Consider the following 25637-nt stretch of genomic DNA (forward strand, 5'->3'; position numbering starts at 1 on the left):
AAGTGGGACAACATTCCACAGGCCACAATCAACAGCCTGATCAACTCTATGCGAAGGTCATGCAAATGGTGGTCACACCAGATACTGACGTTTTTTCTGATCCTTGCCCCTAACTTTTGTTTATGTATCTGTGACCAAAAGATGCATATCTGCATTCCCAATTATATGAACTGTATTAAAGAATGTTGCGTTTATATTTTTGTTCAGTATATATACAGTAACTAAACCTCTATTGCACACATCTTTTTTTTTTTTTTTTTTTAAACGTTATGATGACGTGTCCATCACAAAGGACCTGGAGAAAACTCTACCTGTTTGAAGGAGAAACAAGGTGGAGCAGTCTAAGTATCTCGTCTCGTGGGACCCTGTATTTCTGCCCCATCATTGAGGCTGCAATGGGCTCAGTTTGTTGAGAATACGCGCATTTAAATACACCAACCGGCACCGCCGGTTATCTCGGAGAGCAACAATCTGCTGAATAGCAGCCATATGCTGTATTATTGTTGTTCCTGTGACGTCTGACAATGGCTTGGCGTTTATAGTGTTCCAGGTGTTTCCAATTTGTACCGACAAGATAAAGCCTAACCGTGCACTTTGGCTGCTCTATAAGTGGTCGTAGGTGTGCAAGGGTTTTAAGAGCCACGTTACTAACGAAGGCTCAGGGAAACACCTCGACTGCTAAAAATACATCGTAAGATGGTTCTAACGAAGATTTTTAACGCTATACGATGGCTCTGGAAAACGGGGCACGGGGCTTCGTTTGCCAAAAGCATTTTAAGGCTTAGTTAATCGTTAGAACCATTCTAACGATGAACCAAGATTATTTTGTGAAACCGGGCCCTGGTCTTTCCGCACGGTTGCCCATCGGAGTTTCAAAGCACTATAGGTCTGTTGATATCATACCGTATTATTGATGTCGTTAATAGGCTCATCACAAATGGCCAGATCCTGACATAGGCAAAACTAAAAACTGTTCTCCATGGGTCATGACCACTGTATAGATCATTGGTCAACACGCGCGAATTTCACAGCACGGTGGCTGACTGCGCTTGCGGTCATGTTGTCTAAGTTCGTAGGCACTGAAGCTTGTGGTGATCGGTGGCTTGTTATAGCGCCTATCCACAATTATGTAGGTTACATGTTAGTCGTTAGGGTTGTAAAAGTTGTGGAAGTAACTGTCTCACTGACCTAGGCCAATTTTGGACTCAGGACTGGTCACATGACCCACTTCAGTGACAGTCAATAATCAAATCATTGGAATGAGAAACATTTTATATATATATATATATAACCATTATATCTGCATAAAACAAAGACCCATTTATAATTTTCTTTTTCTGTGTTGTCAGGAAGACACCAATTTGCCAAAACATACAGTGCATGGGTTGAACCAGAACCGACCATTAAAAACACAACATTTGAATAATCAAATCATTATTCCGTTTATCTTTATTTAACATTTCCGTTAGACAATAAACACAAAACAAACCGTTTATGTGTTGTTTGAATTCGGATTCAAATAAAATAAATGAGGAACAACCCTTTACTCGTTTTTTATCTTGTCATCTAATAGAAAATATTAATTGGCCAAAAACTACACGGACTGTTCACCCAATACACAGGTACTGGTTGATGACTTTTTTCAAATCCAATGTATTTTCCACGTTGTTTTCACGTCACAATACGTTGACAAATGACGTTGTAACAACGTTGATTCAACAAAGGTGTGCACAGTGGGATGTTGTGCCAGCAGTCCTTTCATCGAGTCTCATTAACTTGCACAGTTGAGCATACTACAATACAGCTGACACTGCAGACAAGCCCTGGTACAGAAACCTCGCTATTCTAAACTCTTGATCCCCCTGACTGCACATTTGCTCCAAAATATAACTTTTCAAAAATGAATTATATCCTGAAAACATATCTTTAACAAATGATCAAATACCTCCTGGAATCTCCCAAAGTATAGTGTTTTTGCCTCATTGGGGAATAATTGTATTAAATCTGACACAAAATTAAGTAAAAACACATTTAATCAAATGCTTGTACATGTAATTGAAATCAAAATCACAGCAGACATTTCATCAAATGAACTGTAGGTACTCTAGTAGGTCATTTAATCTTCGGCTCCTCGAAGCTGCTTGTTGCTTGCCCTTGGCGTTTCGTTGGCAGTGGTGCAGTGCCACCCTGGTGTTGTGAAATAGCCGGGTTATAGCAGGTGTGTGGCATCGGCCTGATTCACAACACCAGCTGCAGCACACACACCTTAGAATGGATCCACCGTGGCAGAGGGAGCTCCCAGTCCATGTCTTCTCCACACACAGACTGATCTTCACTAGAGCAGGTTGTGATGTGGTGCAAAGTAAAAGCACCGTCTCAATAACAAAGGAAAGAGGATCATAGTCCGAGGAGGTAGCGAACTCCAGCACAGATCCAATGATGACGGGAAGGGCTGTGAGTGAAAAGTTAAAGCACTACAGTAAAAGAGCACAGTCAAGTTTGATTCTCTCCATAATGAACACAAGTCCCCTGTGGTGACAATGGGTTAAGTTTGAGAGGGAACAGCTTCAACAATCTAGTGCAGCCAAGTGAAGCAAAGACTCCCTTCTGTGTTCTCTCAGGGCATTTCCTTCCCTTCTAACCATCTGTCAATAAGTGCAGCAGTGTCACACATGACAAGCCCCATCACAATGTTCTTTCAATTCAGTTATTACCTACTCGGTGTCATTTCTTCAGCTGCTGTGATATTATCATAGTTATAAAAAAAGAATGTTATCCAAAGAAACATTTCTAAGGCAATCAATCCAGTATGACTAGTAGCAAAGAGACATATCATTATCATTTAATTCCTAATAGAAAGCCACCAGCAGGGATACATTTTGTCTGTGTGCCGTTCCATCAACGAAGAGTATACAGTGGATGTTGAATTTTCGTTCTAGCACCCACAAAATCTCATTATCAATGATTTCTCAAAATATATATTTTTAAATCGCCAGTTGAGGTGGATTTTAATGTAGATCTTGTGAATACTTTAATTAAAATGTTTTGCAAGCTTTTGTTCTTCGTGGACCACTGGATTATGGCTTGTGCAATGAATCCCAATTCCCTGTTGCTTCTTGACTATAGGCTATAGACTATAGACCATGTCTCAGGGATCGTTTGAGATTTTGCCAACCAAGCCCTTTTTTCTACTTACCCAGTCAGATTTGACATTTTAGTCATTCAGCAGATACTCTTATCCAGAACGATTTACAGTGAGTGCATACATTTCCTATACTGATGGATACGATTTTTATGTCCCTGCCTGCAGTTTGAGCACCATGAGTTCATCTGACTCTGGGGGGGGAGGCTTCATTGCCAAAAATGTTAACTATCCCTTTTACCATAAAATAATATCAAAAGCCACAATTAATTTTAAAATTAATAATTAATCTAAGAGTAAAAATATTTCTTTCAGTGTTTTCTTTAAATCCAGGAGGTACTCATACCACTAATCATTTAATAGATGACCATTATGATGCATAACAATGGAAAAAACAATAAGCAAACCTCCAAACTAAATTAAAGTGAATCAAATAGTGGGGTTTATAATTAAATGAATGCATAAAAAATTAAATTGAACTGACATTTTATTTCGACTTGTGAAAAAATACAAATATGGAACAACATAAGGACAAAGAAATGGGAAAAATGCTTAAAAAAATAAAATAAAATCAGACAGTTGATGAGAAGGGTGGGTATGGCTGGGGCTTTGGGGTATTCTGGAGTCAGTTCATTAGGACCTCCATCTGCACCAGCCGGGCATTGGTGTCGCCTGCCATGCGGTATGGGATAATCCCAGCAAACGTGATCAGTGCTCGAGCCTGGCTGCGCAGTTGCTGTTAACAAACACAGAAAATGCCAAAAGGGCATGTTAACATCTTAGAGAGTTGACAGTGAAATCATCCCTGTGTCAACACAAGACGGTGCGGTACTCATTATTCAATGAAATAACACATAATAGAGCAGAGGCATGTCTCTACTGCCCAGTCCATCACAACACATAGCCCCCAAAAGTCCCTCAAAAGTCCCTCAAAGACTTAACAAAGTCCCTCCAGTTTTATCCCATGGAAAGTATTGCCCTGAGAGGTCACCATCTCCTCACCGAGTCTCTGTCCTCCATGGATCTCTGTGGTCGACCAGAGGCTCCTGCTGTGGCGCCCTTCAGACGTTTGTACTGCATGAACAGGATGTTCATGGTGGCCAGGAGAACCTCCGACAAATTATGCCTGACCTGGAACAACATGCAAAGGACAATGCAGGTAAGACAGGGACCTTTGCCACCCAGAGCCCTGCTCACCTTGGCCAGCTCATTTAGTTTCACTGCTTCCTCAAACAGGCCGCTGTCCTCAAAACGTTCTACATCTGCACCATTGAGAGCATCTTGACTGGCTGCATTACCGCTTGGTATGGCAACTGCTTGGCATCCAAGGCGCTACAGAGGGCAGTGCTTACAGCCCAGTACATCACTGGGCCGAGCTCCATGCTATCCGGAACCTCTATAGCAGGCGATGTCAGAGGAAGGACCTAAAAATGCTCAAAGACTCCAGCCACCCATGTCATAAACTGTTCCCTCTGCTACTGCACGGCAAGAAGTCAAGATGCACTGTCTGGAACCAACAGGAGGACCCTGAAAAGCTTCTACCCACAAGCCATGAGACTGCTAAATAGTTTGTTAAATAGTTACCTGGACTATCTGCATTGACCCTTTTGTACTAACTTTGACTTATCACATACGCTGATACTACCATTTACTATCTGTCAATTTTATTCCTAGTTATATGTACATATATACGCCAGTTACCTCATACCCCTGCACAATGACTCGGTACTGTATATAGCATTTGTATCTATTATTTGTTTTACTTTTCTATAATTTCTCTATTTTCTTTCTCGCTGCATTGTTGGGAAGGGTCAATAAATAACCATTTCATTGCTACTCCACACCTGTTGTTTACTGTGCTGCATACCGAGTGTAATTACAGTGCAGTATCTCACCTCATCACTGAAATTACGGAATGCAGCGACCCTCTCCTCCACACTGTCCTGACTCAGAGGGACCAGCTTCAGTCTCTCCATAACCTGACACAAATAAAGAGAGAGATACAGGGGAGAAGTTAGGGACAGTTAAAGAAGAGGTCATCATAACTACTATCAGTTCCATCTGAATAAACAGCATTGTGAGCCATCAGACAGGAAGCCCTGGGTGTCAGACTCACATCGTAGGCTTGGTCTATGTGACCAACATGGTACTCATCAAAGAAGGTCATGAGGTCCAGCAGCAGGTAGAAGGTGCTGTCCACAGACTTCTCTCCAGCAACACCCTGGGTCCGGTACCTGAAACAGAGAACAAGACCACACACTGAAGTTAGAGAACTTAGCCTCAATGGTCCACTCATCTTTTCTAACACAATTGCTTTCAGTAAGCCTATAAGATGTAATGTCAAACAAGTTCTAATTTCAGTGGTAATGCAGAATGTAGATGATGCCAGGATGTTACCGCTCAGCGATGGCAACAGCGGTGTTCTTCAGTCTCTCCTTATTGGACTGGGTGGAGCCCACTTGGGCAATAACAGGACTCAGCAGCCTGTTCATCAGCTCTAGGACCCTGTCTGGATTCTACAGATCAGAGGAGGAAAATAGAGAAATGTGAGGAGACACTAGATTTTTTTCTGCTCTTCGTCTCTATCAACTCGGCCCATTCCTTCACCTAGAGTAAACCCACTGACACTGCTTGACCCCAACGTTTGCCACCCAAAGCCCTGCTCACCTTGGTCAGCTCATACAGTTTGACTGCTTCCTCAAAAAGGCCCTTGTTCTCTGCCTCCAGCGCCACTTTTGTGATAATGGCTCGCGTGTCTCCGGCAAATTTATCAATCACTCCAGGCTGGGGGAGAAGCACAAGGCACAATCAGCTCTTTGAACAGCCCGAATACACATTCCCGGGTGCCGCGAGCACAATGGAAAAATCAGCAGCACCATGATTGCTTTCACAAAATGGATCATTATGCACAATGAAGTGAATAACATTTACAGAGGGGTTTGAACCGAGTCTCTTCTCTTAAAACATAAATTTATCATGAGTGAGAACAAAAGTGTGACCATTACCTTCCTGCTGCCATCTTTTTCCAGTCTTCCCAGAAGCATGTCAAACTCTCGACTCTCAATCACCAGCTCGCTAACACAGCACATAAACATGTTCTCTCCTTGACTGTTTTTTTCATTCCTGTACCCAAAAGGAAGAGAGGATAGACAATCACAAATTTGATTTAAAAAAAAACTATTATTTGATACACATTACAGCTTTTAATTAACAATAGAGGTCTGAAGGCTCTAATCAAAACTCTTTATTCTCTTAACCCCAATAGAAAGAGTAAATGACCCAACCAAGGGCATGTGTGAAAGCCTCTGTATTATTCATGGTGAACTGGATTCATGGCCCACTGGCTTATTCATGAGGCCTCATCTCTTCAATCACCCAGAAATCCCCTAACAAAGACTTCATTTTCCCTTTATACCACCGTGCCTCCAAGTGTTATTGACACACAGTGGAGTGGTGGAGAGGTCTCCCCAACTGAGAGCAGCATCTCTTAGGAGGATGGCTGCAATGTAACTTAACGAACCGTAGGAAGTAGAAGTACTGTAGAGCTTCCCGGGGGTCTGTGGACTCAAACTTGCGTGTGTAGAGCATGAGGAGACGGATGAAGTTGAGCCGTCGGACCATAGGGGGGTCCCCAGCTTCCTGACTCACTGAAACGTAGAAAAACATTCACTTATCAGTAGCCATCAGCTTCAAAACTACAAAAGGTGTGTGACTAGAAATTAAGCAAATGTAGAGGAAGACAAACACGTAGCCTGACATACACAGTTGTGCGCTCTGTCCAGATGACTTGAGCAGCAGTCCTAGTTCATAGAGAACCAGAGCCACGTGAACAGCATGACTGCGTAGACGCTCCACCCGGAACAGGAAGGCCACAGCAGCCTCAAACTGGGCCGTGAGGAACAGCACCTGGAAGTACAGGAACGGCTGCTGGATGGCTGAGAAGTGGGACTCTCCTGCAGATAAACTCTAAATTATTAGGATCACATTATGGGAAAGGGAATAGAACATGCTAATTGAATATATATTAATAAAGTCAGAAATGTATTTGCTCCGCATTACAAAGATTCTAAACAATTACAAACAAACCAAAACTATTCCACTTCTACTACTTTGTCATCAACTTGCATTAATCCCTCTCAGTAAAGTTCATGTTCAACTAAGTAGGAAGTAAACATGAATACATCAGCCATTTTGAAAGGCAGCAAGCTTATCTATGAGTCACAGTCACCTTGTATTGCACTGTGTTGAAACGAGCGAGATAACAAGCCATGATTCATCCTTCAGGTGGCAGAGCTTTGCCTCCTTATGTCTGATAAAACTTAAGAAAAGTTTAAGTCTTAAAGGTGAACAGTGAAGCACTTCTTTATCTGAGCAGAGCAGTTCCCAGGGGGGACTGAGAAGTGGTGATATTACACAACTCTACTTTAATAGAGTCCTCCAGTCCTAGACAGTATTCTCTCTTAGAACAGAATTAGTATTGAAGGTCTATTTTTGTTCAAATTAGTAGTCTGGCTGTCATGTACCCAGAAGTGTTCTTAACTCACCATAGTCCTCTAGAAGCTGTTTCTGTAGCTGGGCCAGTGTCAGTCTGTCCTGAGGAGCACTGCTGCCATCGTCATCGAAGCACACCTGGTTGAGCTGTGGCCATGGAGGAAGGGACAGGTCTACGTTAATGTGAGGGGTCATTTACAATAGGCAAACCTATTTGACCTGATTCTCCCCAACTAGCGCTACGTATCATGTACAGTGGTAAAATATTAACATCCTGACTCTACAGACTGGTCATCAGGCAAGCACCTTGAGCCACAGGTAGTCCTCGGTTTTGTCGGCCACCTCTCCATGGTTGTCTGCAATGTCACACTTCCCAATGAGGCAGTAGACGGCCCTCTTGTAGGGGTCAGCGCTGTTCCTCAGCACTCTGCGGTAGTGGAGACGCAGCTTGTTCTCTGTGGCAGGGGCCAAGCTGAGGAGAGGACACAGCACAGCTCAGACAGAAAGCAGTAGACAGAAAGAGATGGAGAGAAAACGAGTACTAAGGAGATTAGATTTGATTCATATGAGCAAAGAAATCACACTGGTGCTTTGGTGTTCTGAGCCATAGAGTTACAGCACGTCAAATTCCAGGAGAAAGTGAAACGGAAAGCTAATCAGCCTTGACCAGTTTACTAACACAGCGTAGGTACATTATGTGTGAGGTTCCTACCGTCTGTCAGGGCTGTTCATATATTCCTGGAACCAGGTCTTGAAGTCTCCCAGCTGGTGCTGAGCCCGGTTCACCACCTGCATGGCAGCCCCCAGGTCCCCACAGCGAAGGCAGTAGTAGATCAGAGCCCAGACTGGGTGACCCTCCACCTCACCATCCTATTATAAACACACACACAGCGGAGTTAACCTGCATGTCTCTACATTACACTTAGTAAAAGCGCCAACTGGAATAGTCCAGGGCTATGTAAGGCTGGGCACAGTGCTAATGTCGTTTCTAGCAGAATGTGCTGCAGTGCGGAGGGGCAATTGTACCTGCATGCCTGGCAGAGGCCCTGGTAGCTTGATGTTGAGGAAGCTGCACACCAGCTGATAGGTGCCAGGGACTCCGCCCAGCTGGGCCTGGAGCAGGTTCCCAAACACCGTTACCATGGTGTAGTTCTTGTAGCTGCCGTAGAGGGAACACAAAGAGAAACGTTAGTGGAGGGGTAACTACATGAGTGTATTTTGCAATACATTTAGGGAGTGTTCTCATTCTAATTCTACGGCTCTCGCCTCTGACCTGTTCTCCAGGAACTGCAGGGCTTGCGTGACGAAAGCAATCTGCATGTCCACGGACGTGCGGCTCTTCAGCGTGTCTTTGGCTGGGACCAGCAGCACGTCTGTCATCTGCTTCACCATCAGCCACATATCTGACACGTTCTGTAGAGACAAACATATATACTCGTTCAGATATACACACTCGTTATCCAAAATGTCCACAACTGGCCATTGGAGAATTGACCAACCCAGCGGAAGACAAACGTAGACAGAGACAAAGGAATGGTTCCGTGAAGCTAACCTTGTCATCCAGGCTGTCTACCACTGAGGCACAGAGGTCTCCCAGGTTGGGCTGGACGTGTCCGTTCACTATCTTCTCATTGAAGACGTAGATCTGAGGCGGAACAAAAGCAGAGAAACACTTACAGATGGGTCAGAGGACAGAGAGGTACTGACAGACTGAATGCTGTCCGTTTCAGCACTAAGACCAGGGGGCCCTGATCCGCACCTCTGTCCCAGTCGTCCCCAGGGAACACTACGACCGCATAGAGAAGTGATGGATGATGAAAAACAGGACAAAAAGGATGAAAACGTTCAGCAGGTCATCAAAGAAGATCACAAAGAGCAGCATGATGACACCGCAGGCGATATGGCGACACATTCTGTCCTCTTTAACCAGTGGACTAAAACTCCAGTGTTCATCGAGTGACTGGGGAGGACGATACAGAGACAGGCTGACCCCTGTGAAATGGGGCAGAGAAATGACCCAACATGCCCTGGCTCTGCTAGCTAATCAATTCTTTGATCTATTGCTGCCTTGTTTAGCAGGACCCCATAACTATGAAGTGAAGTGCACTATAGTGCAGCTGCATCCTGACTGAGGCTGTGCATCCATTTCAGCCCACGAGGTTCCAGGGCACTTAGCCCCAGGCTGACTGGATGTATTACAGCCTATTAAAGTCTAATATCGTCACATAGGGTAATGTACAAAATACACGAGAGAGAACGGGTTTGGTGATTCACATCTTTGAACATTTTAAGTGAGACTAATTGCAGACTGCACTTCCCTTTTTTTTGCTATGTACTGTAGGTATCTCACGTTAAGTGGTGCTGCACTGCAATCAGCGTCAGGCCAAATTACTAACCTGTCGTCCATAGGCTACCTCCACGCTGTCAAGAGCACTCCGCCCAGGAGTCCCTGCGTCACTCACAAAGCTGGGCTGCAACACAAACAGACAGGGAGACGATACAAGTCATTTCACTGAACGTTAAATAGAAAGCTGCCCTGAGAGGACAGGATAAACCTAAAAAATTGTGAATAAAAGTGTGTAGTTATGTGATGGCGAGAGAAACGAAGGGTTATCGTCTCAATCTTTGTTGCTCATAATTGTAGTCGTGACCAACGTAGCGTGAAAGCCATTGTGAACAAAGCTCACGGTTGAATGCACTCGCATTATAAAATGCACGCACGTACACACATAAACATTTATCCAGATCAACCATGTATTCTTGAGAACAAAAGGGACACACCCATACAATGTACATTCCATGTATAGGGCAGCATAAATGTATATTCCATGTATAGGGCAGCATAAATGTATATTCCATGTATAGGGCAGCATAAATGTATATTCCATGTATAGGGCAGCATAAATGTATATTCCATGTATAGGGCAGCATAAATGTATATTCCATGTATAGGGCAGTATAAATGTATATTCCATGTATAGGGCAGTATAAATGTATATTCCATGTATAGGGCAGTATTAATGTATATTCCATGTATAGGGCAGTATAAATGTATATTCCATGTATAGGGCAGTATAAATGTATATTCCATGTATAGGGCAGTATAAATGTATATTCCATGTATAGGGCAGTATAAATGTATATTCCATGTATAGGGCAGTATAAATGTATATTCCATGTATAGGGCAGTATAAATGTATATTCCATGTATAGGGCAGTATAAATGTATATTCCATGTATAGGGCAGTATAAATGTATATTCCATGTATAGGGCAGTATTAATGTATATTCCATGTATAGGGCAGTATAAATGTGTATTCCATGTATAGGGCAGTATAAATGTGTATTCCATGTATAGGGCAGTATAAATGTATATTCCATGTATAGGGCAGTATAAATGTATATCCCATGTATAGGGCAGTATAAATGTATATCCCATGTATAGGGCAGTATAAATGTATGTCCCATGTATAGGGCAGTATAAATGTATATCCCATGTATAGGGCAGTATAAATGTATATCCCATGTATAGGGCAGTATAAATGTATATCCCATGTATAGGGCAGTATAAATGTATATCCCATGTATAGGGCAGTATAAATGTATATCCCATGTATAGGGCAGTATAAATGTATATCCCATGTATAGGGCAGTATAAATGTATATCCCATGTATAAATGTATATCCCATGTATAAATGTATATCCCATGTATAAATGTATATCCCATGTATAGGGCAGTATAAATGCTGTATGAGACATGGCATTATAAGAGAAGAGAGTATAGACAGCAACAACTGAACACAGAAGATAGTGCGTTTCTGGCATAGAGAGTGAACAGCAGGTCACAAATTTAAAATGTAACTGTTGGTTAATAATTCAATAAGCACAGGGAAAGACAAATCCAAATCAACTAACACACACTCCACAGGACAATGTGTAAGAACTACAGTTAGGAAATTGTGATTACCACAGCAGTTTTCCTACTGTGCTAAATATCTAGAGCCCTGAAGGTTATCTAAACAGTAACATAAAACAAACATAGCTTTGGTAAAGACTAATAACATTGTGGGAGAACCAAACTGAATGTGCTGGATCATTATCCATGATTAAAAACAGGAGTGCTTGCCATTTATTTTATGAAAAATAAAATATTTGAGGAAAAATCTTGCAAATGGGAGGGGCCTATTGAATTCTGCAACATCCATCTGGGTTAGTAAACATTTTTGATGAGTGCGTATTTATCTCAATGTGGTCAAGTCATATATTATATGTATATAGATTATATCTGGATGTGTGCTTTATGCACTGGAGTTCATAGGGTTTATAGGACAATGATAAACATCAGATGGAGACACTGACCTCTACGTCTTGGCTGAAGTCCAGAGCATCTTCCCCTGCTCCCAGCAAGGTGTGCAGTACTCTCTGCTTCACCTGCTCCCACTGAACCAGCATGGACTCACGGTGGTACTCCTCTGCCAGGAGGAACGTCTGACAGAGAACAAGAAAAGAGAACACGTAAGTACGAAGAGTGAGAGAGAACCAATTTAATTTGGACAGACCAATTTGAAAATAATTGAGAGAACCAGGCTAGACTGCATAAATGGGTTAGAAACCACATGATTTGTTTAAAATAGCCAACGCTTCAAAAACTTGCGCCATGGGAGATACAGTTTCTTCAGAAAGTATTCACACCCCTCGATTCCTTCCACATTTTGAATTGGTTAAATTGAGATTGTGTGTGACTGGCCTACACACAATACCCCATCCATAATGTCAAAGTGGAATTATGTTTTTAGATATCATTGCAAATTAATAAAAAATTAAAAGCTGAAATGTCATGAGTCAATAAGTATTCAACCCTTTTGTTACGGCAAGCTTAAATACGTTCAGGAGTAAAAACTTGCCTAACAAGTCACATAATAAGTTGCATGGACTCACTGTGTGCAATTGTGTTTAACAAGATTTTTAAAATTACTCTCTCATCTCTGTACCCCACACATACGTAAAATTCTAAGGTCCCTTGGTCAAGCAGTGAATTTCAAACCCAGATTCAAGCAAAGGCCAGGGAGGTTTTCCAATGCCTTGCAAAGGGTGGCACATATTGGCAGATGGATAAAAAAAGCAGACATTGTATATGAGCATTTCAAAGTTATTAATTACACTTTGGATGGTGTATCAATACACCCAGTCACTACAAAGATGCAGGCGTCCTAACTCAGTTGCCGGAGAGGAAGGAAACCGCTCAGCGATGTCACCAAGAGGCCAATGGTGACTTAAAACAGTTAGTTTTCGCCAATCACAGCCATTTGATTTGATTTAAACTCTGAGGATGGATCAACAACACTGTAGTTGCTCCACAATACTAACCTAAATGACAGAGTGAAAAGAAGGAAGCCTGTACAGAAAAAAATATTCCAAAACATGCATCCTGTTTGCAACAAGGCACGAAAGTAAAACTACAAAAATATGGCAAAGAAATTCACTTTATGTCCTGAATACAAAGCGTTATGTTTGGGGCAAATCCAACAACATGTCACTGAGTACCACTTAATATTTTCAAGCATGGTGGTGGCTGCATCATGTTATGGATATGCCTGTCATCGGCAAGGACTAGGGAGTTTTTTTTAGGATAAAATGAATTGGAATAGAGCTAAGCACAGGCAAAATCCTAGAGGAAAACCTGGGTGTGCTTTCCAAGTTCACCTTTAAGCAGGTCATTAACCTACAACAAGGACAAATATACACTTGAGCTGCTTTCCAAGAAAAATGTTCTTGAGTGGCCTAGTCACAGTTTTGACTTAATTCAGCATGAAAATCTATGAAAAGACTTTGCTGTCTAGCAATGATCAACAACCAACTTGACAGAGCTTGAAGAATTTTTAAAGAATAATGTGCAAATATTGTCCAATCCAGGTGTGCAACGCTTTAGAGACTTAACCCCCCCAAAAAACTCGCAGCTGTAATCACTGCCAAATGTGATTCTAACATGTATTGACTCAGGAGTGTGAACACTTATGTAAATGAGATATTTCTGTATTTCATTGGCAATAAATGTACCAACATTTCTAAAAACATGTTTTCACTTTGTCATTATGGGGTATTGGGTATAGATGAATGAGAAAAAAAAGAAAAAAAAAAAGTTTCTATTCAGGCTCTAACACAAAATGTGTAATAAGTCAAGGGGTATGAATACTTTCTGAAGGCACTTTATCTGTGCACAATAAACACCTCCAATCACCCATGTAGGCATCCTGGTGCCCCACACAGTAAAAGTGAGAACTGGGACTATGCGGGCTCTTCAAACTGGCTCACGCCCTGTGATGCCTGGGTGTGTGGCGGGATGGGATTGTGACGCTAAAGTGGGTCTGCATTTATGGCTGGTCCAGATTTAGCCAAGAACCGATTAGAATCCAGAGACCTTATCTATCTCAATCCCACGGGGACAGTGGATGCTAATTAGAACTGTTCCTAATTAAACCTGGTCTGAACTCATGCAGAGGAAACCATTTTAGAAAGATAATAGGCAAAGGGTTTATATTGGTACAAGGTGAACAAGTCATGATTGACAACACAGGGTACGGGTTTATTATTTTTATTAAAAAGTGAGAGACAGATTGCAACTATAGCCTATTCAGGAGAACATTTGGTATGTCAAGATGTCATGGAGGGAAACCTTTGGCTATACAAGAGCAGAGTGTGAGATTTATCAATATGAACGTTTGCTTGAGCCGGTGTGTAGAGTTACACATAGCCATGACCAGTGGTGGGATAAAGGAACTGCTTGTCAAGCGTAGGATGTGGAAAATATATGTGAGAGTTAATTGTATTTTCATTGTGACCATATCAGTGCATTTGTTACAATAATAATCCCTATAAAGTACAGTCATTTGTTAAATTAATAGCACATATGAAAGTTAAACTTGATGAAATACTATAAAAGACTGAGATAATGGGAAATGGAATGAGAGATGGCTGATTTTGCTCGGTTGATGAACCAATGTTTTGTATGCAATAACATACAATTCCCATAAACCACAGCACAACAGGGGTTTCTTTGCCACCAATGGGTTCCCAAATACGAACGGCGCAATAGATGGCACCCATATCGCCATAAAAGAGCCATCCCAAAACGAGTTAAAACTATGTGAACAGAAAAGGGTTCCACTCAATGTGCAGGTGACGTGATACGTAATAAAACGTTGCTGAATGTGTTGGCCAGGTGGAACGCACAACTCGTTCATTTTGCAAAACAGCCATGCTGGTCTATACGCCTACAGGAGGGTGCTGTTGAGGATGAATGGCTTATTGGCGAGTGTTGCCTACTCATTTGAAGTAGATTGCCATTGGTAAAGCAACTTAGAACTGTCCTAATGGTCCTCTCTTTGTAGCTTTATTACCTTTTACTGGTCAAACCACAACTGGGCGAGTGAAATAAAACCTTTCTGTTGTATTCAATCTCTGACACTAGCACCTCTATTTCAGTCTCGGAAAATATATTTTTTTAATAGCTTTTTTGGGTTGTGCCGTTGTAGGCTACTTCATGGTACAGCGTTGTATATTCCCACAGGTTTAAAGGGATGATTGTCTATATGGTTAATTAGGGTCGTTTCGAAATGCTAATAGCCTAGGTTGTACAAACAATTGGTATTTATCAACAGATATCCTACCAGTGTGCGTATGATGCTCATAGGATTGTTTGACAAATCACACCTTTTCTGTGCACGAACAATCTAATTTCCTTCCGTAAGTAGTATTTTAGAATAGTTTCAACGCAATATTGATAAATGAAGCCCCAGGTATGTTAAAGCCAAATGGGATTATTAGATGTGAACATGGGGTGGCAGAGAGGGTGTGGTCATGGCAAACCAGTCAGCCAAGAGAGTGCCACTTACCCTGCGACGTGACTCCTCGATTGCAGAGAGCAGCGCATTGTCCCTCTCATTCTTCAGAAAGCCCTGGAAAGACAGAAATGCTGGAGGTTAGAATGGCTTTAACCAACATTCCACTTGACCACAGTCAGGTCTCCTGCAAAATGCTAGCTGCAAGGACTAACTAAGGAGAAGAATTATCATCATGAACGCTGTGCTTTAAATGAGAGAACAGCAATCAGGGCATAGCAACTTCATGTTCTTAGTAGCCGTAGAAGCCTCCTCCTGACCTGACATTCTAACCACTCAAAAATAACTCCTGTTACGTATCTTGTCAAGCGTTAAGCCATTTTCATGCTCCATCCCATCCCCACAAACCCAGAGCCCATCTCAAGGCATTTTACAGCTAATTCAACGAAGCCTGACTGATGATGAGCACCAGTCGATTAGACGCACCGCACCTGGCCCTTTGTCCTCGTATCATCCCATCTTCAATTTCCTACCTTAGGGAACAAACTCCACAGTGGGCTGAGATTCATCAGCATCTACATTCAACTGACTAACATGATATGAAAGAGACGGATGGATGCATCTTGAAGAGACTAAAATGTTCGTCTGTCTGCTGTCGCACTTCCTTAAGGGGTCAAAATGGTGATATAACAAGCCTACCTTTCCAAAATAAATAAAAAATGGCATTACTATTGTAATACCTACATACAAGGAACTCAAATTGACATCTTGTTTTGTCATGTTAGTCATGGGTTTAATTCATGAGCAAATTTGCACACAACTGTGTAGGTGCACGTAGACTGTGCTCACCATCTCACACAGAGTAAGCAAATTAATGTACACTTTGGCCGCACAGAGAAACATCTGCCTCCACTCCTTCTGATGTCCGAAGAGAAAGAGAAAACATTTTGTACCCAGAACAGGCAGAACCGCCCTCGTAGTGGACGTTGCCACAAGGCAGCCAGCCAGCCCGAGAGGTGGGGGGAATAAAACTCACCCACCCAGACACACAGCAATGTAAAAGAGGGCGGTGGTTGAGGGGTCAATGCATCTAAACTAGGGTGGGGTTAGAAGCTAACAATAAGATATAGCCTACAAAAAAAAAATGGTGGTGCTGAATCGTCCATAGAGCCATCGCGGATCGTTAGGAAACCAAATTCCAGCCCATGAATGAATGGTACCACAGTGGTGACCAGCTTGCCACAATGACACAGATACCCTGATAGTCAGCACAATGGATGTCACTCTCACTATGCCCATTCTCTGTGATTGTGGACACTGGCTTTAAACTAGGCTAAATGCCAGCCACACCCTTTTACAATGTGAGGACATTTATTTGCCTTAAAAATCGGATAATTTAGCCTATCGTTGCCTTCCATATTCCATAAGTCTGCTACAGAGGAATAACCGACAGACAATCTCATGCCTTTTAGAGTGGAATTTCCTTTTATGCAGACAATACATTTTTAAAGCTGAAAAGGGTAATGTCATACTTTAGTCTGTGATTAAGGCCTGCAATTCACAATGGCACACATTTACACTTCCTCGCACAGCAATAGGAGATACTATTGAAATATGTAAAAAATTAAAATAAACGGTAGAACTGGCAAAAAAAAGATAAGAGCAAATGGAAGCCTAATGGATGTTGTATTTTCCAGGTGTCAGTATGATATATATATAGTAGTCTATCACCTTCTCTCAGATAATGGGCCTTTTCCTGCAGACTGTCTCGGCACCTGTCATCTCTAGGAGGGACCGCGCAGCATCCCGTCCAGCCCTCCCCACCTCACCTCACCTCTCCCTGCCTCAGCCCCTCCCCCTTCACCACAGGCTCAAACCTTCCCCACAGGCTCAAACCCTCGCCCCAGTCTGTCCAATCCATCACATCACCAGACATCAGAGTGGCAGCAGTCCGCATCTTGACTGACAGCTATAAATTATCATTGACTTATTACTTCAGCAGCCGACCGTCAAATGACAAGTGTAAATGAACACTGCGGAGAGTGCGAGAGGGGGAGGCTGAGGCTTTTCAGTATCGCAAGCAATAAGAGCAGTACCTATCCTCTATTCAAAAGATAAATCAAAGGAAGATTTCCTGCTATATCTTGCCAATTACATTTCTTGCTCAGTCATTGTGCTCGGTCCTCCCATCGTCTGTGGCAGAGAAAGGAGCGCCCCCCTCAGGAGATTCTGCTCTCCAAACTAAACAGGTTCTACCCAGTTTACACCCTAAGAGCTGACAATGGAGCTATTTATATACTAGGAGAGCTCAGGTCAAGTCTCCAAACACAGCAAGACACACAGAGAATACATCTGAATAAAATGTAGACATTTCCTAGTGAACTGGCATTATGTGGAAGAATATAACAGAGTACCAAGATTAGGCTATGTTTTTAATTCTATGGTTTCCAGAAAGTGAAGGGTCAAAAGCTGAGGGGGATCTTATCCGCATTTAAAAAAATAAATGTTTTTAAACCGTACACTTTAGGCTATCATTTCAAATGTAGGTTCTAAACTCCCTGAGTAACGGACAAAGAAGCTGTAAACTCCATGGATCTTTTATTCATGGCATATATCCAGCCAAATACACATGTGCAGTATGTAACACATATAGCCAGCTGGTCTGACTCGAGAACCTTCTCCTACATAATTGTATTGTCCCTCAAAATGTGTGTGGCGTATATACTGCATACGATTTCGCAAGAACAGAAAACATTCACTATAGTTCACTAAAGTAGAATTCAAGAAAAAAAAAGGACAGCATAGGAATAAATGTACATGTAACACATGGGCCATATCACGGTGCTGATTCGTGTCACATACATACAATTCTTCCCAGGGCTCAGTCAAACGAGCAGTCTAAAGGTTCACAAATCATAGTGATTTTACTGTGTCTGTACATAGTTACAACATCACACGCAGAAAGCATTCTAGAACATCTTAAAATCAATTCTCTATCATCTGGATTTACATGTTGAATTCTGTTTCATCCTTTTCCCTTAGTTCTGCATGTAATGTACTGATGCTCAGCAGTTCCACAGAGATACAAAGAAAAAAAAGTGTGATGGGTCAGTAGCTGAAAACCTGCATCTTCATTTACTCTGTGACAATGAGCGGAGCAGGGGAGGTGAAACCCCACCCTTATGCCACCACTTCCTGTGTGGAGAATAAGCATTCATATAACTGACCATCACCATCTTCATAGTCACAGACAGAGATGGTGACAGAGTGAGATAGAGGAAAGAGAAGGTGACAGACAGATCGTGACAGAGACAGAGCAGATGTACAAACGCAGAGTGTCTGTGTGTGGAGGCAATACTCACTCATGCTGTGGCTCAGCCTGCCAGGCAGGGAGAGAGAGAGGAGAGGTGCAGGTAACCAGGTGTAGACAGACCTATGCCTGACACTAAACACACAGCCCTGTCTCCATCTGAAGAACTGAGCAGGCGCCATTCTGGGGCGTTTTCGGACCATCCTCTGACAGGCCCGCATCGCAGACGCTGCACCTTCCTCACCCAATGTGGGCCACCGGTGTGAACCCAGAGATGTGCCACATGAAGGGTTACTGTAGGCTGTTTTATTGTTGGAGGACTATACCAAGTCAGCCCTCAGACGCAGGGGGGAGATCAAGGAGGAGTAATTGCTCAACCTCACAGGCCTTCCTCTCTCTATCAGCAGATCCTCCCCCGCCGCCAGCTTCTTTCCAGCATCCCTGCCGTCCTCTCCTCTCAGTGCCACTCATTTCTTCCTTTTTTTTTTTATACATCTATGCATCCTTCCCCTTTTCCTCCTCCCCTAGCGCAATGCAATTATGGTAATGGTTTTTCTCCCCTCTGCTGATGGCTTCCGACATCCTGTCCAGAAATTGGGCTAATAATCCTCTTAAGGAGTCATGTTTAGTTAATGAGAAGGGTGCAGTGGCTTCTCAGGGGGGCATACAGAGTACACAGCTGCACAGACCAGACATGCTGCACATGTGAAGCTATTTAACCAAAGTCTGCTGTAGCAGCAGCTGCGCTTATCAGACTGTCCAGAGAATACATGCCATCACTATAGCTGCTCTCAGAGAAAGATGGGGGAGGGAGAGAAAGAGGGGGAGGGAGAGAAAGCAGGAACAGAAAAAGATGGAATTGAAAAACTGGGAAAGAGAGAAAGACACTTCTCCTTTTTGCCATTTTTTCATTGGACTGTGATCCAGCTCTCTTTCCATGCCTTTCTCGCCTCTATTCGATCTTCAATTCAGTTACATTCTGTCAATTTTCTCTTCTTTCTCTGTATCTTTCCCTTGGATATGTCCATCACCCCTTTCTCACTCTCATTCCTTCTTCATCTCCATCCTCACTGATGTGAGCCATGCCTCAACACATACAAATATAAAAAAGGTGGGCTATATACATACCTTCAACTTAAATGTGGGAAATCATATGCATTACCACCCAAATATACTACAGACATCATTCACACCCCAATTCCTCTCTGTGAGCCACCCACAGAGATAAGAGCGGCTACGCCTCATCAGCATCCAGCATTTCCTTTGTCTTCTTAAGCTTCCCTTTGAGCACTTGAACATACAGTACTACACAGTGAAATCACACTCAATGTAAAGAATACCACACAATATTATTACCAGTGCCTAGGCTACTGAAAGGACTAAGCTATGAATGCAGTGCAGACAATAGGGAAAATACCATTCAGTTCCACTGACTGCACATAGGCTACCACATACAAATATCATCTCCTGGACTAGCCTAATTGTCGTGACTAATAAATAGCTGAAAAGGGTGGCAATCCATAGACTAGTTATAAAATATTACTTAGCAAGCAAGGCACACAGTTTGTAACATAGGATATTTGAAGAAAAGTGAATTTTATTGTCCAACAGTTTGATGATAAATCTTCAATAGCTTTTTATTGTGGCTTGAATTAACTCTACAGAGGCTCCCTGCCCGTAAGGTTAACACGAGACACCAGTAATGTGAGAGTAATACTAGCTTTAAACAGCAAGGTCACACAGTTTTTCTAAATAAATGTTCCATTAATTGCCCATGAAAACTGTCATGTGAAAAAATGGACAGGAATGCAAAGGTATGCACAGTGGAGGGGGAGGATAAAAAGTACAGAACAGTAGAAGGCCAGCCACTTCCCACTGTGTCTGGCCCACGCACTCAACTGAGTCCAGCTAAAAAAGGCCTTGTTAAATCCTGCAGCAGGGCTAAGTGCACTTCCAGTAAAACCAAGGCTCCATCCGGCCGACCCACCACATGTAAGGTTGGGGATTATGAGTGGGAGAGGTAGCACTGGGTTCATCAGAAAAATGAGGCGATCAATACAGAAATATAACACCCCAATCATTCACTGACTATCTGCTGCCTTCCCATCCCCCACAACCCTGTCATAGGCCTAATTTCTATGATCATTTCCTAATGTGTGGACGACACCCTCTTCTAGAATAGGCTAATCAATGCATTTGATACAGCAACAATATTATTAATCACTGCTAAAATTAATATTGTAGGGTCAAACCAGTTAAGAGCAAAAGAGAACATTGTGTGTTAACGTTTGACAGTCTGGGTGTGGCCAGAGGATGGAACTCGGTCTTCAAGCCTCATTTTCTCATGTGCTTTTACATGTGACTACTAACACAATGGAATAACAGTATAGACTGGTGCAAATCTTCTTTTTCAACATACTGCACATTGACTGGAGGTTCTTCCCGTTTCCCTTCATCTGAGACAGTTCAGACTGTTCCCACTAAATGGCTTCAGATTTGCAGAAACATCATCCGTTGATGTAACAATTGGCAGAAAGTAAGAGCTACCATTAACTGATTAGCAGGCATTTCACATTTCATTGACTTGCATAAAAACCCAGGGAACATCATCCCAGCTGCAATTCATCAGCACACATGGAGGATGGGGAAAAGCCAGTGTGTAGACACAAAAGAAAAACAAATAAAATGCCTCCATATTGACTTTTGTAAAACAGCCACAGCTCGCAGGTGGACACTGGACAGAGTTTGGAATAGTGATGGGGAAGAAATATAATCCATACAGTTACATGTTGGGATATTATTTTTGATGATACATCATATTGTTTTGACAATATTGTAATATTATTTTTGCGCTAGTTGGCTGTAACTGCATCAAAACTTCATAGCTAGTGATGAGCAATTAGTGCTTTTTCAGTGGGGTGGTTCAGTTTCTGTTAGATTTGTTATCACAGTTTTCGATTCCGGTTTAGATTAATTTGCACTATGCATTACGTGGGTTGAATGCTCGAACACAGAATAAAACTATCAATTAAAAAAAGTCCCATGATGGTTTTAACTGCCAATTACTGCTTAGTAGTGACTTGCCTAGTTTAAATAAAAAGGTTAATTAACTATTTATTCACCTTACTTTAATAATAAAATGGCAGGTGTATATTATTTGATTACTCTAACATTTAATTCCATGTCTTCTCATCTCTGCAGAGCTGCTGCCTGACAAAAATCACTATTTCTAAGTAAATAAAGCATACTTTTATGACTGCTGAATACCAACTATCAATCACTTAGATCATGTATTTTCAGATAGAGATACCTCGGGAAGAAACAGCTGCTCTCTGTATCCCCTCACAATCACACATTCTTCTCTCTTCCATAGCAGGTTTAAAAGAAACAGACCGGACAAGTAGATGTGCACGGGATTATGGTCATTGTAGTTAATTACCACGTTTTATGAGCTAAACTATCTAGAATATTGTCCTGTTGGAAACTAACTCCGTGCTACATCGCACAGTTTGGGCTGGATATGATTTATCTCTAGAGAAACTCATGAGCTCACACCAAAAAAAACTCCAAAATGGAATTCAAATAATTGAACGGATGTTGGTCAATGAGTTCTTTAAAAAAGTAAAATAACCAACGTTTCAGTAAACCGCTCAGCACTATTCATAGCTTGTTCTCCAACTTCTTTTGAAATAGGGTACCAATTTGTTTTCAGCACTTTAATTTCCATGACTGATCAAAACAAAATGTTCTCAAGGCTCTCTCGTCCCTCTGCAGCAGACATATGGTGAGCAATATGTTTGGAACATTACAATAAATTCCCAGCATCGAATCGCAACACGAATCGTATCAGCGCCAAAGTATTGTGATAATATTGTATTGGGAGGTCCCCGGCAATTCTCAGCCCTAGTTTGAAACCCACTATAATATGGCATGTATCCATTTAGGTTCTGAACAGATTACAGCACCACTTGATCATCAATTGGTTATTCCATAGCTAGTAAAAATACAAGTATACCAAAAATTAGGAACACATTCCTAATTTTGAGTTGCAATATTCTTCGGGACATGGACTCTACAGTTGTGGCCAAAGGTTTTGAGAATGACACAAATATTAATTTCCACAAAGTTTGCTGCTTCAGTACCTTTAGATATTTTTGTCAGATGTTACTATGGAATACTGAAGTATAATTACAAGCATTTCATAAGTGTCAAAGATTTTATTGACAACAACATGAAGTTGATGCAAAGAGTCAATATTTGCAGTGTTGACCCTTCTTTTTCAAGACCTCTGCAATCCGCCCTGGCATGCTGTCAATTAACTTCTGGGCCACTTCCTGACTGATGGAAGCCCATTCTTGCATAATCAATGCTTGGAGTTTGTTAGAATTTGTGGGTTTATGTTTGTCCACCCGCCTCCCGAGGATTGACCACAAGTTCTCAATGGGATTAAGGTCTGGGGAGTTTCCTGGCCATGGACCAATATTATTGATGTTTTGTTCCCTGAGCCACTTAGTTATCACTTTTGCCTTATGGCAAGGTGCTCTATCATGGGGAAAAGGAATTGTTTGCCACCAAACTGTTCCTGGATGGTTAGGAGAGGCTGTGTCCTTAGGCAAAATTGTGAATGAGCCCACTCCCTTGGCTGAGAAGCAACCCCACACATGAATGGGCTCAGGATGCTTTACTGTTGGCATGACACAGGACTGATGGTAGCACTCACCTCGTCTTCTCCGGACAAGCTTTTTTCCAGATGCCCCAAACAATCAGAAATGTAATTCATCAGAGAAAATGACTTTACCCCAGTCCTCAGCAGTCCAATCCCTGTACCTTTTGCAGAATATCAGTGTGTCCCTGATGTTTTTCCTGGAGAGAAGTGGCTTCTTTGCTGCCCTTCTTGACACCAGGCCACCCTCCAAAAGTCTTTACCTCACTGTGCGTGCAGATGCACTCACACCTGCCTGCTGCCATTCCTGAGCAAGCTCTGTACTGGTGGTGCCCTGATCCCGCAGCTGAATCAACTTTAGGAGATGGTCCTGGCGCTTGCTGGACTTTCTTGGGCGCCCTGAAGCCTTCTTCACAACAATTTAACCGCTCTCCTTGAAGTTCTTAATGATCCGATAAATGGTTGATTTAGGTGCAATCTTACTGGCAGAAATATCCTTGCCTGTGAAGCCCTTTTTGTGCAAAGCAATGATGATGGCATGTGTTTCCTTGCAGGTAACCATGGTTGACAGAGGAAGAACAATGATTCCAAGCACCACCCACCTTTTTAAGCTTCCAGTCTGTTATTCGAACTCAATCAGCATGACATAGTGATCTCCAGCCTTGTCCTCGTCAACACTCACACCTGTGTTAACGAGAAAAATCACTGACATGATGTCAGCGGTTCCTTTGTGTCAGGGCTGAAATGCAGTGGAAATGTTTTTGGGGGATTCAGTTCATTTGCATGGCAAAGAGGGACTTTGCAATTAATTGCAATTCATCTGATCACTCTTCATAACATTCTGGAGTATATGCAAATTGCCATCATACAAACTGAGGCAGCAGACTTTGTGAAAATTAACATTTGTGTCATTCTCAAAACTTTTGGCCACGACTGTACAAGGTGTCTATAGCGTTCTACAGGGATGCAGGTTTCCAAATGTATTCATGATAGACAGGAAACTGTTGAGCGTGAAAAAAACAGCAGCGTTGCAGTTCTTGACACAAAACTTGTGCAAACCAGTGCGCCTGTCATAAGCCGTTATAAGGCACTTCAATCTTTTGTGTTGCCTATTCACCCTCTGAATAGCACACATACACAATCCATGTCTCAATGCTTCAAAATCCACTGATTGGAGTAGATTTAACAGATGGCATCAATAAAGAATCATAGACTGACCAGGTGAAAGCAAAGTCAGGGAAAGAGGTGTACTTAATATGTTGTATACTCAGCGTATTGTTGTTTCTGATCCCCGATAATTATGAAAATATCCACAAATTTGTCCATGTAACTTTTTTTAAATGATTAGGAGTCAGGGCTAAGAGCAGATGTTCAGAAAGCAATAACTATCTTGATCTGCAATTTTTAATACCATCATTCCTACTGGAAATGCTCTGAGAAATTAGGCAAATTTATATTTTACCCATTTTAAATTACACAGATATTTATCATGTGATATATCCTAAATAAGAGTCAGGACTATTTAATGAAGGGCTATTTTTCATTGGTTAAGGCAGAGGAATTAGGCAAATTCTGATTTGAGGGGTATTGTAATGCAATACCCCCCAAATGTAAATCACATAGACATCTAGAGTTATTTAACTAGGCATGTCAGTTAAAGAACAAATTCTTATTTTCAATGACGGCCTAGGAACAGTGGGTTAACTGCCTGTTCAGGGGCAGAACGACAGACTTGTACCTTGTCAGCTCGGGGATTCGAACTTGCAACCTTTCGGTTACTAGTCCAACGCTCTAACCACTAGGCTACCCTGCCACCCCATGTTTACATACACATAGGTTGGAGTCATTAAAACTTGTTTTTCAACAATTACAAATGTCTTGTTAAATAAGAATCGGCATTCCGTCAACGGGACAGTTGTAAATCATGCACGAGTTATGTCAAGATAGCAGATTTTAGAGAAACAACAAACGTAAGCACATAAGTATCTTATATCGGCTGAAAGCTTAAATTCTTGTTAATATAACTGCACTTTCCAATTTACAGTAGATATCACTACAAAAAAAATGCCATGATATTGTTTGAGAGCAGCTCCTAACAACAAAAAACTTTTTTCAACGCAATAGGTTTGATAAATTCACCTCTGAAGGTGAAATGTGTACTTACATTCTGAAATCTTGCTCCGAGTTATCAT

The 25637-nt window shown here is 41.9% G+C and overlaps 1 protein-coding gene across 1 annotated transcript in view; it reads right to left on the reverse strand.

The window, feature by feature from the left end:
* Positions 1–3611: 3611 nt before the first annotated feature.
* Positions 3612–25637, reverse strand: part of LOC109889318 (nuclear pore complex protein Nup93-like) — a 45585-nt gene continuing 23559 nt past the window's right edge. The window contains exons 4-21 of the mRNA XM_020480672.2: positions 15527–15589; positions 11994–12122; positions 10030–10104; positions 9186–9278; positions 8907–9046; positions 8660–8792; positions 8346–8503; positions 7940–8105; positions 7687–7780; positions 6904–7095; positions 6663–6789; positions 6148–6265; positions 5810–5926; positions 5540–5658; positions 5259–5376; positions 5038–5121; positions 4145–4273; positions 3612–3878 (exon numbers count right to left, since the gene is read on the reverse strand). Coding sequence (XP_020336261.1) covers positions 3768–3878; positions 4145–4273; positions 5038–5121; positions 5259–5376; positions 5540–5658; positions 5810–5926; positions 6148–6265; positions 6663–6789; positions 6904–7095; positions 7687–7780; positions 7940–8105; positions 8346–8503; positions 8660–8792; positions 8907–9046; positions 9186–9278; positions 10030–10104; positions 11994–12122; positions 15527–15589 — 2166 coding nt within the window. The 3' untranslated portion in view covers positions 3612–3767. The remainder of the gene's footprint in view (positions 3879–4144; positions 4274–5037; positions 5122–5258; positions 5377–5539; positions 5659–5809; positions 5927–6147; positions 6266–6662; positions 6790–6903; positions 7096–7686; positions 7781–7939; positions 8106–8345; positions 8504–8659; positions 8793–8906; positions 9047–9185; positions 9279–10029; positions 10105–11993; positions 12123–15526; positions 15590–25637) is intronic.

The sequence above is a fragment of the Oncorhynchus kisutch genome, linkage group LG4, assembly GCF_002021735.2.
Source record: "Oncorhynchus kisutch isolate 150728-3 linkage group LG4, Okis_V2, whole genome shotgun sequence".
Taxonomy (NCBI): domain Eukaryota; kingdom Metazoa; phylum Chordata; class Actinopteri; order Salmoniformes; family Salmonidae; genus Oncorhynchus; species Oncorhynchus kisutch.